General features: G+C 41.0%; 1 protein-coding gene across 3 annotated transcripts in view; it reads left to right on the top strand.

Moving 5' to 3' along the window:
- plekha7b (pleckstrin homology domain containing, family A member 7b) overlaps nt 1-14,201 on the top strand; it is a 133,374-nt gene that overhangs the window by 111,487 nt on the left and 7,686 nt on the right. For all 3 annotated transcript variants that reach the window (XM_083759140.1, XM_083759139.1, XM_083759138.1), the window contains 14 exons: nt 650-703; nt 2,735-2,803; nt 4,422-4,502; nt 4,690-4,839; nt 5,694-5,795; nt 6,128-6,239; nt 7,856-8,007; nt 8,772-8,963; nt 9,066-9,183; nt 9,371-9,462; nt 10,264-10,503; nt 12,429-12,656; nt 13,302-13,435; nt 13,812-13,960. In XM_083759140.1, coding sequence (XP_083615266.1) covers nt 650-703; nt 2,735-2,803; nt 4,422-4,502; nt 4,690-4,839; nt 5,694-5,795; nt 6,128-6,239; nt 7,856-8,007; nt 8,772-8,963; nt 9,066-9,183; nt 9,371-9,462; nt 10,264-10,503; nt 12,429-12,656; nt 13,302-13,435; nt 13,812-13,960 — 1,873 coding nt within the window. The remainder of the gene's footprint in view (nt 1-649; nt 704-2,734; nt 2,804-4,421; nt 4,503-4,689; nt 4,840-5,693; nt 5,796-6,127; nt 6,240-7,855; nt 8,008-8,771; nt 8,964-9,065; nt 9,184-9,370; nt 9,463-10,263; nt 10,504-12,428; nt 12,657-13,301; nt 13,436-13,811; nt 13,961-14,201) is intronic.

The following is a 14,201-nucleotide window of genomic DNA, read 5'->3' as shown; positions in this document are numbered from 1 at the left end:
AACATTTTTTCTAACACTAAACGGTCAAAGCTCGCAGCATGGCACTAAGTGAAGCGATGTGAGCTTGTAGATCTGCTATTTTTGAATAGCCAATGCTAAAATCTATAATGAACAATACCTATTTTAAGAGACTCAAATGTTGATCATTGAAACACAGTCTGTTACTCAGACTCAGATACTCTAGTTGATTAATATGCACTTTTATCAAAGCATGAACAACAAATTTAACAACCCTTGACGAATCCTCCAGGTATGCCTCATCATTTACAGCTTCATTTCATGTTGACTGTTCTTCATTAGGTCCCCTGTTAGACACCTTAGGTCCCCTACTAGACACCTTAGTGAACGCTAGTCTGCCTGGCCTCCACAGCACAGCACAGCACAGTACAGTACAGTACAGTACAGTACAGTACAGTACAGTACAGTACAGTACAGTACGAAAGATCCTCATAACAATCACAATAAAAACCTGTACAAACATACTGACAAAAACTGATTAAAAAAAAAAAAAAGCAAGCAATACACTTTTATAAAAACATCATTTTTAATACAACCATGTGACTACATCACATTAAAAGAAGAATTATAATAAACATGGAATACTGGAAGATTAGATTAAATAAATTGTCTCTCCACTACTCACTTAAAGGCTGATGACACTTACCTCCAACTGAAGAAGGACCTGGAGTATCTAGATTTGAAGGTGGGCTCACAGAAAATTCATTTCACTTTGTTCCCTCCTCTCCTCTTGTCTGGACTGCTACCTTGATCTCCTGTTTCTCCTTTCACCCACCCTCCCTTGTTTGTCTTTTCTCTCTGCATACGCTGGTGTCATTATGGTGTCCTGTGTCGTTATGATGTAAATCAGTGATTCTCAACCTTTTTTATTTCAAGGACCCCCAGTTTGATTTGCATTACGGTGTTAATTTAACTTTGAGAGTATACAAATGTACACTCGCAGTTACAGACCCGTAACCATAAGGGCCCATTTGGTTCCTAACTAGCTCTGGTCCATAGCGTTCCTAACTATCATTTATTTAGCTGGGAACTCCCTGGAAACCCTCAAGGACCCCTGGGGGTCCCTGTACTGATTATTGAGAACCAATGATGTAAATGAAACTAACATTTTTGTGATTCTTAACTTATTTCTGTGTTGTTGTTTTTCCCTTCCTTTTGCTCTGCCTGTTTTTCTTTGAAGCATCCAACAGCCCAAACAACTCAAGTGACACTGAATAATATGTTTTCCTTTACTCGCAGAGTGTTCTTTACTCGCAGAGTGTTCTTTACTCGCAGAGTGTTCTTTACTCGCTGAGTTTCCTTTACTCGCTGAGTTTCGGTGTCCCGCTGTCAGTGTGTCATATATTTGGCAAGTGAACAACAGTGCTGTAGTTTATAATGGAGTATATGGTTTAAAATGAAAGGATGACGATGAGGTTGGATTGAAGTTGGTCCACATGACTATATCTCTGTCATGTGAACTTCCTTATTACATTCCTTATTCCACCGTTGTTCCAAGTATCATTCTCGAATTACCGCTGTGCTTGAGCAAGATCCTTTTTCTCATTCTAGCTGCCAAACATTTATCTCCAGCAATTTGACGCACATTCGATCCAGATTGATTTGTATATGTATAAATACCATGACACCTTGACTGGCAACCTATATTTTCTTTATTTGGAGTGGAAAGAGGTCATCTGTGTACTGCAGCTATGCCGTGTAACACGTCTCCATTTCCTGTTTCAAACCAGATCCAATGCATTGACCCGATGATCGTTTCAGTGCACAATGTACTAGAAAGCACCACTCCGAGTTTTGGGTACAGTTGGAACGTAAGGATGGTGTGCATACAAAGTGAAAAAAAAAACAGACCATTCCACTGCAAAATGCAATGCATCCCTGGTCATGTTTGGTGCCAGAGGAGGTTATGTAATGTAATGTTGATGTATGCATACCATGGTTCACTCATGGGGTAATATTGTAATGCAATCATCACATGTGATGATGGGGACTCTGTATCCCTGCATGTGGGTAACACTCCTGGATGTATTGAATGTTGGTTTGACACATTTAACTCACTTTTTTGTTGGTGCGATTACACAAGGGTGCTCTTCAACGAATGCCAGTATTCTGATTATGATACAGCACAAATAACATGCAGTGATGTGTCATGTGCAGATTTAATTCAAACTAAAGCACATCACATACAGCTGTAATCCATCCATTCTAACGTTTAGAAAAAACACAAAAAAAATCTTCCTTTTTTAACTTTGTTACTATGATTTACAGAATCATAGTAATAATCCTCCATCGTGGCTCATTTCAAAGGCATGGTTGTTGAACCTGCCATAATTAGCAGCCAGGAAAGAGCAGCTTTGTGGGTTTCACTTAACTGTAGGTCTTCCTGAAGCTAAGGTTTGCAGCTGCTCTCTCCATCAATATGTTGCACAGCTTCTGCACAACGTTTCATTATGTTAGCTTATGCATTTCACAGTGTCCACGTGGTGACTTATGTTGTTGTTGTTTTGCCCACACATTGTGTCTGTGCTACAGCATCATTGTATCCAGATTCATTCCGCTTGACTTGTAAAGATGTTTTACTGTCTTGCTATTGCCTGAAACGTCATGTAATTTTTTTTGAACGTACAGTAAGTGGGAGTTTCACAGCAAGATCAACTTATTGTCAATCTGTTGGTGTTAAATGTTAATTTTCATTTGTGACTATGGGGCCTTTCAGGTTACGGGACGTGAAAGCTTAAAGGACAGACCATCACGACCAGTCAAAATAGCAGAAAGTGATGCTGATGTAAGTGAATCATTCCCATCCTCCACAACCCCCAATGAAACAGGCTTATAAGCACCCACTTTATATATCTATTTTCCTAAAACTGCATCATTTCCTACTCTGTGCAATCCACTACACCGACTACAGAGAGCCGTTTGAGTTTTGTTTATGTTAATTGTGGAAAACAGAGAGCGTGCACACGTTGCAACACTGGAGATGCACAGTACGGGCCTGAGACTATCGACCACAGCTTTTATTTTCAAACCTGCAATTTAAAGGTAATGGGAGTTTTAGATGTTGAGCTGTTAAAATTTTCAGTTTGATTTGATCTTTTCTCATTCTTATTTCTTTATTTTTGTGCTGAATAGAATGAATGTGCTGGCTTTTCATCATTAGCATTGTTCCACTTTAACAATTTATAAGTAACTGCAAGTGAATTTGTCTGAACAATGAATATTTCATGCAATTAAAAGCAACAATATAAGGCAGCAAAATAGAAAACAGCTTAATTATTAATTGGACAGAATGATAAATAGAACTGAGGAAAAATACACACTGTGTGAGGAAAAGCGTAAACTAGGCAGTCTTGTGTTGTTTTCACAAACACATAACCCATTTCTGGGAAAACAAATATGTCACTCTCAATAAGCACGGCCTTCTCAAAAAGTGAATTTGAAAATATGGATTTTTGATTATGATTACTTATAATGGGCATTACCCAGCGTTCACCCTCCCGACAGTATAAAGGCCCTCTTTGATATCTCACGCTGAGCGGAGGAGTGCAATTCCTCAGGGCTTTGCGCACAGATGCTCTTATTGACATGTATACAGACAGTGAAGACTACAGTAGACGATCAATTCATCTGATCTGCCACTGCTGGTTGCACATATAGCCAATCTTAAAGTTCACAAAGTTGTAAGCGCTGTGAGCTTGTATATCAGCTATTTTCGATTCGCAACACCGACACGCAACCAAGTATGAATCGGGCCTTATAATACAGCTGAACGGAGACAAGCAGGCAGGGGAGGGGCAGACCTCTGATCCAGATGTGAACACACACAGGATCAATATAAGTAAATTAATAACCCTTCCACATGAGCTTTTTCATATTTATCACACATTTTGTAATTTTCACCTACAGTCGGCATAATACGTGATAGGTGAATAGGTAAAAAATCATATCACCATGAAACTTCCACAGTTTATTACTTACACAAAGACAATGATTTATTGCATTACACATTTTCTGAAATTGTACATTTAAATATGCAAATTAGGCATTAGGAAAATATGCAAGAAATTGAAAATATGAAAAGGCTACTACTGTGGAAGGGTTCTCATATATTAATTTACATACAGTATATTGACAATTTAATATAGGTATGGTTTTTCCCCACTCAATTCATAATTAACATCCAATTTTGGAGGTCTGGCTCATGGACTAAAAACTGGTTCTGAACTGAACCGGTTCCCAAACGGTGGAAAAGGGATCTGAGTGAACTCTGCGATAGCGTGCATATAGATGTAAACGGAGAGAATGAAGGAGATGTGGGCTTCTATGATGCATAATTTTATTCGTTACTTTTCTTTTAAATTGCTCTGCTTTATATTTTGTGTTGGTTTTGCTTTCTGTTATAGAAACAGTTAAGTCGACTGTGTGAGCAAGACAAGATTTTACAGGAGCTAGAGGCCAGGATACGCAGTTTGAAAGAAGATAAGGTGTCCCTATTTTTTAATTTAATTTGTTTGTTTGTTTGTTTGTTTGTTTGTTTGTGTGCGTGCGTGCGTGTGTGCGTGTTTGTTTCTTATGTATTTGAGTGCAGTGCATGTGTGTATTGTGTAATGTATATATCTGCATGTTCTGTGAATGTATCTTATGACAGTGTCTCCTCTGTCCCCAACCCAGGACAAGTTGGAGTCGGTGCTGGATGTGTCCCACCAGCAGATGGAGCAGTACCGTGAGCAGCCGGCTCACGCTGAGAAGATAGCCTACCAGCAGAGGCTGTTGCAGGAGGATGTGGTGCACATCCGGGCTGAAATCTCCCAAGTCTCCACAGTAATGCTTGATTTATACAAGGTTGTCACACATCAAAAAGTGCCGATTGCCGATCTACAAGCTCACAAGTCAGTCACGATGAAACAAGTTGTGAGCTTGCAGACGGCTATACTTTTGATGCGCGACACCGCTGTAAAAGTAAACCTAAGACAGTCTTCAAGGTGCCTACACTTGACCAATGGTCTGCGCTGCTAAAACTTCCGGCTGCCACTGCACAATTAAACATAAATAATAATGTATTAAAGAAAGGTATGACTCCGTTTAAAACGAATAGGAAAAACTACTGCACTACGGCACAACTTATTATGACTAAATATATAAAACTATTAAACCAAATCAGTGAGTGGTGCCTTTAATCACAATGATGACGTCTGATGATGTCAACAACATGACGCAGACATTCTGTGCTCAAACGGACGGACGGACAGACAGACAGACAGACACACAAAGCTGTGAGCATTAGAGCGTCTGCACCTCTCAAAAACAAATCAAAACTCAAACTATTACTCCTTAGAATAGGCATGACTTGATGACTTGATGATATTGCTACTTGTCATGTGTAAGCACCTTTATACTTAAATCCACAACAATTACAACGTTACTCATATTCCAAGAAGTAGGTCGGGGGTGGCTTATTGTCGGTATCAGCCAGCACCAAGCCGTGCTACTCATTCTCTAAGTTGGCGGTGCCCGGGATCGAACCCATGAACTTGTGGTCCAACAAGTGGTCTACCGACTGAGCTACCCGGACACAATATTCCAAAGTTTCTCACAAAACACGCTAATACAGTATGTGCTAATATGGACAATAATATGGCATAGGGGGATCAATTATTGTGGCTGTGTTTGTGCAGGAGATGGAGAATGCATGGAATGTGTACAACCGTCTGGAGAGAGATGTAGACTGGTTGAGGTCAGCCTTGCAGGGTCAAATGAACCGCAGTGGTCACTCTCAGGTCTGTGCCACAACGACCACCATAAACAGCATGGGTACATAGGCTACTGTAGCCACACAAGCAACAAGCACATACACACAGAGGCAGAGGCATTTGAAATAGTCCCTGGAGACTGTGGAGAAAATAAATATACAAATCTGGGAAAATTATCTATGTTTGTGTACGATAATAATACCACCAGGTCTTGAGCTAATAAATTTCATATAATAATATAATCTAGTTCCTATAGTATGCAAATGATATGAGCATAGAGAAAACAGAATAAAACTTAAAAGAATAAACGTGTGTGTGTGTGTGTGTGTGTGTGTGCACGTGTGTACGTGCGTGTGCAGCAGGAGAAGATCCAAATCAGAAAAGAACTGTGGAGGATCGAGGATGTACTCGCAGGCCTCAGTTCCAGTAAAGCCAACTACAGAGTCACTATCTCCTCTGTGACCAACCCAGGTGAGAAGCTTGCTCCTACCCACACGCACTGGAAGGCTGGCAGAGGTAGAGATACGCTATGTTTGTACTGTTGTACTTATTTCACCTTTCCTTCTCTTTCCAATACTTAACTTTTCTATTCTATACCTTATAAGGTAGAGAAGAAACTATAGTTTCTTCTCGTGGGTAGGTTGGTAGTGGGGTTCCATTTTAGATTGTCTTCATTTATCAACTTTGACCTGGACCGTGATTTTCACTTCAGGACTTGCTCAATGCATAGATATCAGTCTGGAATCTCTGTGTGGAACGTGCATGTCCAAGGGGCAGATAAGAAAAATGCCTCTGGTGATAAACCTGCCCCATATTTGCATACTGGTCCCTAATAGTATCCCACAACTGTCAGATTCATCTGGTTTACAGGCTACTTCAGGACCAGCCTAATTATCATTCGCAGTCATCTACTTTAGGCATGTCATTATAGTAAAAAAGTGGATTTTCAGCCTTGGCCATGGCTCAGTAGTTCAGGCACCTTGGCTGGTAATCCAGTCTGGCAGTGTGCCGAGGGTTCGACTCCCGATCCAGACGTCCCTTACTGCATGTCTTCCCCCCATCTCTCTCCCCATTTCCTTTCAGCCTACTTTCTGTCAAAATATATAAAATAAAGGCGAAAGCCACAAAAAAACATTTTCAAGATATTTTCCAAAATAGCTAAAATAGTCGATAATGCAAGCCATCATGTCACTATGTGACGTGTTGTGAGCTTGCAGATCGGCTAACTTCGCAACTTTTTCACAACATTATCATTTGATAATTCTAGATAAAATGCCCCTCGGGCCACAGGTCTCCACCAGGGCAGGTCAGGTTGTGGCCTCCTGGTGGTGCTATAATAAGCCAATGTGAAAAGGGTGCCATTTCTTCTTACACCTTGGATGGCAATTGGAAGATTTGAGGCATTCTGTTCCAAAAATGTGTTTTGCTAAAATCCACCTGTTGGTGGCGCTATAACAGGCCAATATGAAAAGGGTGGGATATATTCCTCAGCCGAGTAGGAAAGTTTGTGAAAGATTTCACATAAATTGCACGCTGCGTTCATGATTTGAGGCTTTTTGTTCAAAACGGGCCAATCCTGCATATTTTGAATGCCAATGTTAGCCAATTAGGATGGAATATGAAATATCGGACATATCCGGCTTGAACACATGAAGAGATAGTGTGCCGGAGATTAGCTGTACACACACACACAGACGGACACACACACACGGACAGAGTGCAAAACATACTATCTCCCCATGCCTTCGGCCTGGTGGAGACAATAAAGTATCAATTAGGGCATTAATTTATGAACAAAACATAAAATGATGGAATATTCAGACACAAAAGGTCACATAACAACGTAGCCTCACAGACACTAGGACACCAGGTGGCAGGTAAACATCAAGCCTAACCCCGGTCTTAACAACGGGCTATCTAAATAAAGAAATAAATAATAATTTGTGGTCACCATAAAAAGCTTATGATCGTAAGCACTGTAGTGCGGACTCTAGGACATTCCCTTTGGTTAAATGAAAGACTGCCAAGTCTAGTATGTGTGCATGATTGTACGTATTCAAAGTGTGTCACATGCTGTATCTCCCTAGAGAGGAAACTTGTGCCTTCAGTCTCGGTGTCGTCAGTGCCTTCTCTGCCTGGAAGCCCTGTATCTGCTGTGGAGATGAGGCTGTCCCAGCAGCAGCAGCACAGCCCGCACCTCAGCCCCACCAGCCAACCCATCACCACTGGGCCTACATGGGTGAGTGACTGTGTTCACACAGGCTCTGTGAGCAGAGGTCATCTTTTGTCGGGGTGAAACAGTTATCGATTTAACTGATTAAATAAAATTAAGCGATGATAAATAATTTAATTAAATTATTTAATAATAATCCATCCCTATTTTACATGGCATTATAGGCAAAAGAGTTCTGAAATAGTGAAAATAGCAGATATACAAGCTCACAGCAATTTTCACAATTTTTGGATGACAGTAAAATTGGGCTTAAGGGGGTTAATCAATTTGATGATATTTGTATATATATTAAAAAAACATCTTTAATTTAGTAAAAACAAGAATGACTCAGTCATAATTGCCAGCTGCAGGAGCTGCAAGCTCTTGTTTATGAACATATAATCAGTTTGTTTACCACAGCCTCAGCTCACGGCTTGCGGTGTTCAGAGTATATATTTTATGCCGTTCAGACTATGGGTTTTATGGGTAAGTCTCCCATTGGCTTAGAGGCAGCCAACCATGGAAAACGTGTCCACTACGGTCGCTACTAGAGGTACGTGTAAATGTTGTTTTTCAAGCAGCTGGCAAAAAACATGCTTCTCAATTAATCAAAAAAGTAATCGTTAGAATAATCTGTAAATAAATAACCGATAGTTGCAGCCCTAATGTTTTAGTACGAAGACTTGCATGTAAAATGCATCAGCTCATACGTGGTAACACTAAAAACACTGAGCGCCAGCTGCACTGTCCTCTTGGTATTCAGTTATTCTGATTAGCTGTTGTTTATGCAGGGGGAAGAGGACGCCCCTCCGAGACCACCCCTACCTCAGCTCTACAGTCCTGATGAGCACCCCCCTGCTGTGCCTCCCCTGCCACGGGAGACCACCGTGATACGCCATACCTCTGTACGCGGCCTCAAGCGCCAGTCTGACGAGCGCAAGCGAGACAGAGAGATAGGACAGTACACCAACGGCGACAGCAAGGTGATTCTCTTTGCGTAACCCGCGTGCCTGTTTGGATGTGCGTTGTTGGCATACCACTGCCATACGTCTGTTTGTAAGCTCGCCGTGTGCATCTTTCTCCAGGTGGAATTGAGGCCCTTTCTTAGTGAGCCTGAGCTTCTGGGATTCCGAGACAGCTCCAGTCCCATGGGGATAGCGGCGCTAGGACATGAAGGAGGTTGGCAGACGTTACCCACTAGAGGTGAGAGGGTGGTGGCTGAAATTAAATTGAATTAGCTCCAGTCGGTTTGTTAACTAAAGAGAAAGTAAAGATTTTTTGTTATTGTATTTAATCAGTCATACTTGCAAGTTGCAACAATGTGAAAGGCTCCCAGCCAGGCTCCTTTAGCTGTGGATGGGTGTTTTTATGTGTGCTGGCGTTCCCTCAGGGCTGGCTGGCTCCTCGTCCAGGCTAAATCAGTCTACAAACATCTCTTCATATGTGACCCTCCGCAGAGCGGTGTCTGCTGGCGGCCTGAAGGTGAGCTTGAATTAAGATGAAAGAATCAAAGGGCAAAAAGAGGATCAAGAGATTATCTAGTCCTACGTTATAATCAACGGAGACATAGCATAAATGTAGTAGATAGAAGTTCAAATCGATGTCCAAATATACCGTTGCGGGCCTTAACCCATTTAGACCGGGAACCCCTATTTGTTGTTATTCAATCCGGGTACCACTTTTAGTAACATTTTTGTTGCTATATACATAGCAACATATTTATTTTTGTTTTTCAGAAAACGTTTTTAGAATCGGCCTCGGGTCTAAATGGTTTAAAACATCTGGTCAGCCTACCACTGTAAAGCCTTTTTACAGCAGTAAAGCTTTTAATGTTCTGTGCATTTTCCAAGGGAATATCCAAAGTTGTTCTAAATTGATTAGCCAATACCTTTAATCAATGCTCTTTGTGGTGAGATTGGACATTTCTTTTACTCAAAAAGTTTTCTTTTAAAGCACTTTAGTTCATAGAGGTGAGATGTGACATTTATAAAGATTGTTACGGCCATTTTGCCAAAGTGGACAACAAACTCAGGCAGTCACTCCCACGCAGCATTAGCCAAAACACCCTCAAGCATCCAGCGACAGACCGTAAATTACAGTGAACATTGGCAGGCATTGTGAGTAAATGGAAGTAAGTTTGAATATCACTGAGTGTAAGTTCCCTCATAATCATAACCTCTATTGCAACTTTCACTCTTGCCCCCTCCCTCCAGTGGGTGTGGGTCTTGTCTCTATGTCCTTAATGCAAGAAATATCTCCCTCTCTCCTTCCTCCTCCTCGCAGGAGAAACCAAAGAGTGCCTTGGAGCGTCTGTACTCTGGGGACGCAGTGCAGCAGCAGCAGCAGCAACAGCTCAGGGGGAAGATGAGCGCCGATGAGCAGCTAGAGAGGATGAAGAGGCATCAAAAGGCCCTCGTCCGCCAGCGCAAACGCACCCTGAGTCAAGGAGAGCGCCACGCCTCTCCGTCGTCCCAGGCCTCATCCGCCCCTTCTTCGCGCCCAGTTTCAGCTGACCTGGGATCAGTACGTTACTAAAGCAATGTCACATGACGTCACACTGTAATGTATGAGGGCAAGCAAACCATCCATATGATCTAGTAAGGCGTGCACTTAATTCATATCACGAGATACTTTGTTTACCTGTTCCCGGCAGCTGACTTGATAGAGCATATGAAATAAGGTTTAATACCCAGTCTCAGATTGGCAATGAGCTGAGAGACATGGCATGGTTGTTGTGTATGTGGATCTACCGATACCGTACTGATGGGTTTCCTAATCAAATCTGGGCTAAATATCATCTGGATATCATTTCCTTTACTGTATTTTCTATATTTCCTACCATCTTTTGCAAAAGGAAAAACAGGAAGTTGCAAAGGTTGCGCCAAAACTAACATCGGAACGCAGCAATGTTTTCAAATATTCTAATTACAGACATGAAGCGTTGCAGTGCGAACAAACATGCCAGATTTGCCACATGCCAGATTTTAAAATAACATGTTTTGGGTGATTTAGTAGTAATTGATTTGGTTTAATTACTTTCTGCACCAGAATGCATTGTAGGTTACGTAATAGAGCTCATCGGCAAAACTAAAGTGAAGCTGTCGATTGGATTTTGATTTTGGTTTAACACATCATTATCAAATTAATTTCTATGGTATACAATGTATCATTCATTGATGTTTTTAGATTTTTGTTTTATTAGTTTAATGTTTATTCTACCTCCTACTGTTTCATCGGTCATACCTACTAACCTCTGTCTCTGTGGTCTTCATTCCCACAGCATGTGTCCAGTAGTTCAGATACTAATGTTTTCTTAAATGTTAGTACTGTCACTAAAAAGGCCTCATTGTGGTATGCTCTCAAACAGCATTACAATGTATTACACTAGTGTACTGTATGTTAGTTATTTGCTGTGTGTGCCTAGTACATACACACACACACACACACACACACACACCATAAATGCAAGGACATACAGTACTGTACTACTTACTGTAACTTTATGCTGACATTAACATAGTGAACAACATTACTATATTTAAGAGTGGTCTCTGTATCACTCTGCAGTTTTTGTCAAAATGAATTATAAAACAATGTATATTCAACTACATTAATTTACATTAATTGCATTTATTTAATATATTAAGATGTAAAGTGATGACAGTGTTTACTGAGCTTTTGTTTATCTAATATTAGCTCATTATCATCAAGACCTCCTTGTTTTCTACTTGTAGAGGTTTGCTAATGAGAAATAAAATATTTTCTAATGAATACATTCTTGCCATGTTTTCCTTCATTGCATATACGTACTGTATATATATATATGTATATATATATGTATATATATATGTGTATGTATGTATATATATATATATATATATATACACACATATTGCACACAAAGTATATATAGTAGGCTACATTATAGGGATTTTCCTGCAATGTTATATTTTGTGAAGTATGCACAATCTGGGCCTAAGCATGTTCTCTGTGTGAGAACATCAACCACTTCCCTTGTACTCTTTCCCACTATCATTATATCTTCTTTATCATTGCACAAGATGATAATGTGGCGCATGCTGTGATCTACATGCTTTTGATGTGGTATCAGTCTCTTTGCTGTATTTCCATGCATGCTCTCTCTGTCTTTCTCCCTTCCTTATCTCTCTCCAGCTTTATCACTCAAGCACACATTCATTCATACATACAGTATACCCTGAAGCCTGTTTTAATATGCTCAGGTACAGTATGATAATTGACAACTGCTGTATGCGATATAGTGGGTGTGCTTATTCATATGGAATAATATGGATGCAAAGGGTGACTTGTGAAGGCAAGTGAATTAAAGTCTCTCCATAGTAAGTTCTTCTTCAACGGAATTATTTGATGACAACAACCTGTCATTTGATCTCACATTGGTGTTCTTGTGCTTGCATTGCTTTGTACAGTGGAGGCGAGAGCAGGAGTTTGACCTGCAGCTGCTTGAGCGAGCTGTACAAGGTGAGGAGGCGCAGGCTGTTAGGAGTGTCCAGGGAGAGGAGAGACCTGAAGAAGTCAGTGAAAAACCACGCTCATATTCTGACGAATGGCTGACTTTCCACTCCATGCCCACCACCCCTCCCACCCACGAGGTCGACCTTGAACCACTGGAATATGACCTCGACCTCAGTAAAGAGGTACAATAGTCAATAAATTATCATTGTCCAAAGAAAGAGATTCAGTGAAGCTGAATCGCTGAATCACCTCACCCTTAACAAAGATTAAGAACATTATACCACCACAGTTAGTTCTGACCTTGTATTGGAATGTTGAGAGGCATTCTAATATCTCACAGCATAGCACCCACCCTTATGTGTTAACTAGTATTGCTTAAATTAGGACTTATTTTGATTGTTCTTTGTATGATTGACTGCTCATTTCATACTCACTATTCATTACAGAATGCTTCCAATGAATGCCAATATCTCATGATAATGAGCACAGAATCTGGTCAAAACAATTTAAAAGGAAAAAGACATGCACATCCCCACAGTTTAAAAAAATGGTGCTAGACCCAAAGAAATTATCAAATGAAGAAAATAATTGAATGTCCACATACGATATATTCTGGTAACACATTCATTGTAACTTGTTTTGCAAATTGGACCAATTCATAACAATACACACCTTTAACTGACCATTTTGGTATGCGTCAAAATATACTGTATGGTACGAACACAATGCAGTAGAATACAATTAAAATGAACTAAACCTCATTTTCATAATGCAGTACACTCTCGTATATAAATGATTAAATGAACACTCAGGACTGTACTGTGCAGTTGTCCAAGCCTCAGAAGGTGTTGATCCCAGAGCGCTATGTGGACTCGGAGCCCGAGGAACCACTCAGTCCTCAGGAGCTGGAGGAGCGCCATCGCAAGGTGGAGCGGATCAAGAACATCCTCGCCAAGTCAAGGTAAAAACCACAACGACAGTGTGTTCTAGCTCTGGTCCATAGCTCTAATGCGTTGCATTTAGAGCTATGTTACTCTCGACTTCCGCCGCTCGCATGAATGCAGACCAGCCTCTCGTCTTTAGCGTAAATAAAAATAACGTTTTTGCTACTCACCAAAACAAAGGAGCGTTGTGTCATTAGAAAGCCTACTTTCCTTAGTGGACGCTCTCTGAGCCCCCAACCACACGTATAAACAGTACTTTTTGGCCATAAAGGGATTTTTTTTTCACCTGAGGACATTTTTTCTCTATGAGGTCATTCTCTGGGCAATATCGGTGCAGTGGAGTAACTAAAAGTATTGTTTTTTCCGGTGGAAACCCTTCTTGTTTGGTGACAGTGTGCAGAACCTCACAGCTCCTCTGTCTTTGGACAAGCCAGAGGTGGGACTGCTGGCGTTAGACTCGGCTCTGCAGGAGCAAGAGAGGATCATCACCATGTCTTATGCTTTGGCCTCTGAGGCCTCCCTCAAGAGCAAGCAGGTTGCAGGTAGATACATGCTTGCGCACGCACGCACGCACGCACGCACGCACGCACACACACACACACACACACACACACACACACACACACACACACACACACACACACACACACACAATTTTCTATCTGTCCATCATACCTTTATACTATTTCTACTCTCTATCTCTGTCTCTCTGTCTCCCTCCCTGTCAGTGAAGCCAGACAACATTAAAGGCTGAAGGTTTCTTTATGTTACATCTTGTAAACA

This window comes from Protomyctophum parallelum (genome assembly GCF_964188405.1).
Source record: "Protomyctophum parallelum genome assembly, chromosome: 2".
Taxonomy (NCBI): Eukaryota; Metazoa; Chordata; class Actinopteri; order Myctophiformes; family Myctophidae; genus Protomyctophum; species Protomyctophum parallelum.
The sequence above is the reverse complement of the archived record's forward strand: the minus strand, read 5'-3'. Positions and strand labels throughout refer to the sequence as shown.